Source organism: Pieris napi, chromosome 7, assembly GCF_905475465.1.
Source record: "Pieris napi chromosome 7, ilPieNapi1.2, whole genome shotgun sequence".
Classification (NCBI taxonomy): domain Eukaryota; kingdom Metazoa; phylum Arthropoda; class Insecta; order Lepidoptera; family Pieridae; genus Pieris; species Pieris napi.
Window position 1 is genome coordinate 9,915,411 of NC_062240.1, and position 4,002 is coordinate 9,919,412.

The window sequence follows — 4,002 nt, forward strand, 5'->3', positions numbered from 1 at the left end:
CTATAAGCCTAACAAAAATAATGGCCTAAAATTTGCTTTACCATCATATCTTTTACTGGACTTTTTATTTTTGTCGGTTTTTAATGAACGGTGTTGCCATTTTGTATCGGAGTTCCATAGACTTTGGGAAAAATAGAATTTGAATTCAAAGAAATTATAAATGATCTTGATAAATACCTATGAAATGCATGAAATAAAATAATTACACATTATTATGGTATTTATTGTTGTTTATTTATATTATTTATGTAATTGTTCAAACCCCATTTTTGAGAAATCTTAAAAATAACTGGTGTGATATCGTATCTGTCATCTGGCAGCACTGGCATATGTTGACAACAAAATTCAAACTACATAATATAAGCAAACCAACTTCGTCTCTCGCTAATCGCTTCACATCCGTTGACCGTTATTTTCGATTACCTGAATCTTCTACCTTTTATTACCTGACGACCTTGCTTGCTCAACGGATTTTGTACCTGCTTAAACGACTGACCACGGCTATTCTCACTCGGACCGGACTCGCTCACAAAAAATGGATAAAAAAAAACAGAAGCCTTACTCGGAATATGAGAGGCAACTGCTTGTACAGTTGGTTCAGTCAAACTTCAAAGATTGGCATTCTAGAGAACAGGAAGACGGACGCCGTTTCCCAAAAAAAGAAACACGAGGCTTGGGAAGAATTAGCAATAGAATTTAATAACTCTAACGTGTCACATACTGTAAGTAATCCACCAACATACACTATCTATAAATATCAATATGCTGTACGATAATTACAAAGATAGATATATAACTAGAGTATAGTTAGGTACAAGGATAGAATGAGCCAAAGCCAAAGCAATGCTAATGTAACCTTGGTGGTAAATTTTGGTTTGATAAAATTTTCATGTTTGTCATATGAACTTTTATATTTCAGTACAATTTTTTTTCGATTTTAGGCTGATTCTAAACAATTAAAAAAGATGTGGCAAAATATGAAGGCAAAAGCTAGGGATGCCAAAACCCTTGAAGCCCAAAGGAAGAGGACAGGAGGAGGACCAGCACCGCCTGAAATGGGGCCAATGGACACTCAAGTGATTGCAGTCATGCCACAAATAATGCCATCAATAGATGTGCCAATAGACTGTGACACATTAACTACAGTAGAAGGTAAGATCATTTCCCAAAGATATAATTCCTCATCATTTTCAACCAACTCACATCCACTGCTAAACATAGGCCTCTCCCAAAGTATGTGACAACACTCTGTTCTCACCCCTACCAGACTTCTGGACAGGTATATTAGTTGACCTGCATGTTATCTTATTCTAACCAATAAAAGACATACCTATATGATAACTTATTTGACTGTTTACTTTTATAGCTGGTACTGGTTATGACAACGACGGTGAAAGCTGGAGACCAAAGAGGGCAAGAGTGTCCAGTATAGAGGCCACACTTGAATCTGTAATTCAGCCGGGAACAAGCCAGGACTGGACTGATGAAGCTGGGTTAACGGAAACCAGTGTTGAGGTCACCACTAAAAGTGAACCCTCTCAGCTATCAGCTACACCATCAGCGATCAGAAAAAATAAAACTTCATTTGAGGATATTAAAAAAAAATTGCTGTGGCAAGAGTTAGACAACAACAAAAAAAAATTTGAGATAGAAGTGGAACACATGAAACTAAAAAATCAGTTAGAAATCGAATTTCTTCGACATAAATATAAATTAGAACTAGAAATTTTACAGTTTAAAAAAGAATCTGAAAATAAATGATTAAAATGAAACAATTTTTGTTTTAATTTTCTTTATTACCAAACCAACCTAGTTAAATTGTGCAATCACAGATTGCCGGAATGCTAGACCTGTAGTAGATCTTTCATTGTTTCTGTGTTGTTCGACTTCTGGTGTTTGATCAGTAAGATCACCATCGTCATAAACATCCCCTCTCTGTATACCTATATTATGTAATACAGCACAAGCTATAATTATGTTGCTGGTATTTGTCAATTTTGATCGTAGTCCTCTCTGCAAACATGGAAATTTCTTTTTCCACACTCCGAAAAACCTTTCAACAATATTCCTAGTTCTCAATTGAGAATAATTATAATTATTGTCAGCTCTTGTTTGTGGATTCAAAAGTGGTGTTAACATGAAGTTCAGTGCTGGATAGCCGCTGTCACCTACTAAAACTCCTTCTAGTTCACCATTTACCAGTCTTGCATACGCCTGGCTGTTTCTAAATATCCTGCTGTCGTGTGAACTTCCAGGCCACCTAGTCACTATATCAAATATTTCGAGATCAGGCCCTATTATAGCTTGCACATTTACAGAAAAATACCCTTTTCTATTCCTGTATGCTTCAGAGTGGGTGATACCTCTGGGTCTATTAATTTTAATGTGGGTACAGTCAATAGCTCCGATTATATTATTTAGGCCATGGTGCGTATTAGATTTTCCTAATTCTTCAAACTTCCTTTTGACTGTGGTCATATTTCTTGGAAAATTCACAAATCTAGGAAGTAATTTACTCAACTCTGCGGAAACTTTATTTACAATTAAGCACACTGAAGATTGGCTTATGCTGTTCAAATCACCACACACCATCTGTAATTTCAAGGAATAATTATTAGTTACATATATGTTATGCTTCTGAAAGTCAGAAGACAAATGTCTTCAACCAGTGTGTCCTGCCAATGATGATGCATGGTGAAGAAACATCACTGACACTGGTTAAGCGAGCAATGGGGAGAGCTATGCTTGGTATTTCTCTGAAGGATCAAATTAGAAATGAGGTGATCCGTCAGAAAACAAAGGATACCAATATAGCTGTCTGTAAGGTGAACTGGCAATAACAATTTGTCCGATAGTGACCTAGAACAAGCAAAAATAGCATGGGACGCATTCTGGCCCACTGGACTGACAATCTGAAAGTACTGTCTATATCAAATCGAAAAACAATACATATTTATGACCACAATATTACCTGAAAACATCCAGTTGCATAAAACCTTAATGCAATAAGTATTTGCAATTGCGGTAGAATTGGCAATCCTCTGTTATTAAAAGGTTGTAAGTTTGTAATTATCAGTGGCAGGATCACATTTAGTACCGTGTGTTTAAAAAAACGGTACCTTCTTTTAAATTCATTCTCACTGTACAGCTCGAAAGGATTTTGGTTGTATTCGTTCCGAACATATAGCTTAGGCATACGGGGATTCATATCGGCTGCAGTTCCTAACGTTTCAATGTTTTCTATTGAAGTTAGAACTCTCTCTATATTCTCCATTGTCACTTTCGATATTGAAAATTCGTATCAAAGCCAAAACACAAAACGTCACAGTCCTTCAGGAAAGCGTAGGTCTTAAGTAGGTATACGGGATCGGTACAGGTCCAAGTCACAAAGCCAGTCGTTGTTTTAATAAATATTTATATGCTCAAACAAACAGAAACAGAGAAGTGAAAAAGCGGTTGAAACTTTTGAATTGTTGATACAAGTTCTCTGTTGCTGTTGCCAAAACAATGCGATCCGTTCTACGTAACAAAATTATTGCCATCTTTAAATACATTTTCTAAAGGTTACTCGTAAATTTCTAGTTATTGCAATAATAAAATAAATAAATACATAAATAACAATAAATTGAAGATATATGTGTACCGTTTTAGATGTTTAAATATTTGTTATTGTTTACTTTTTTAAAGGATAATAAACAAAGTATTGCATGAAATGAAACATCAATTTGTATTTTGACATTTGCTGTCTTAGCTTGGGCTTAGCTTAATCTAACCGTTAAAATGTCTATAAATACGAAATCATAGTTTAACCTTAGTGTACACTAAGCAAAGTTTTTCGTAAGGTAAGTCTGAGCAAAGTCCAAGTGCGGACTATAGATCTCACCCTTAATTCTTCTAATCATGCGTCCATCCAATAAGGCTCGAAAGAAAGTGAATTGTATTTTGCAATATTTACAAGTTCGTAAGATGTTATTGTTGAGACGTTTTTGGTAGTATGACGCA

The 4,002-nt window shown here is 35.4% G+C and overlaps 2 protein-coding genes across 4 annotated transcripts; one reads left to right on the forward strand and one right to left on the reverse strand.

Annotated features, from left to right (window-relative positions):
- Positions 1-270: 270 nt before the first annotated feature.
- Positions 271-1,775, forward strand: LOC125050995 (myb/SANT-like DNA-binding domain-containing protein 3). 3 transcript variants are annotated; one of them, XM_047651109.1, is made up of 3 exons: positions 271-722; positions 942-1,152; positions 1,367-1,775. In XM_047651109.1, exons 1-3 carry the CDS (start codon positions 330-332, stop codon positions 1,759-1,761), a joined length of 999 nt encoding a protein of 332 aa, XP_047507065.1. In that variant the 5' UTR covers positions 271-329; the 3' UTR covers positions 1,762-1,775. The 3 variants fall into 3 exon arrangements, with proteins under 3 accessions (XP_047507065.1, XP_047507067.1, XP_047507066.1); XM_047651111.1 differs by having other exon boundaries at positions 272-722; positions 920-1,152; XM_047651110.1 differs by having other exon boundaries at positions 272-1,152.
- On the reverse strand, positions 1,776-3,640 carry LOC125050994 (putative nuclease HARBI1). Its single transcript, XM_047651108.1, has 2 exons — positions 2,972-3,640; positions 1,776-2,592 (listed from the first exon to the last, which is right to left on the reverse strand). Exons 1-2 carry the CDS (start codon positions 3,272-3,274, stop codon positions 1,810-1,812), a joined length of 1,086 nt encoding a protein of 361 aa, XP_047507064.1. The 5' UTR covers positions 3,275-3,640; the 3' UTR covers positions 1,776-1,809.
- Positions 3,641-4,002: the final 362 nt, after the last annotated feature.

Bases quoted from the DNA above. Each gene is read 5' to 3' on its own strand.
- LOC125050994 (XM_047651108.1), bottom strand. From the start codon at position 3,274: ATGGAGAATATAGAGAGAGTTCTAACTTCAATAGAAAACATTGAAACG. The intron at 2,593-2,971 runs GTAATATTGTGG...TTGAAATTACAG, and splicing joins ATGCAACTGGATGTTTTCAG to ATGGTGTGTGGTGATTTGAA.
- LOC125050995 (XM_047651109.1), top strand. From the start codon at position 330: ATGTTGACAACAAAATTCAAACTACATAATATAAGCAAACCAACTTCG. The intron at 723-941 runs GTAAGTAATCCA...TTTCGATTTTAG, and splicing joins ACTCTAACGTGTCACATACT to GCTGATTCTAAACAATTAAA. The intron at 1,153-1,366 runs GTAAGATCATTT...TTACTTTTATAG, and splicing joins CACATTAACTACAGTAGAAG to CTGGTACTGGTTATGACAAC.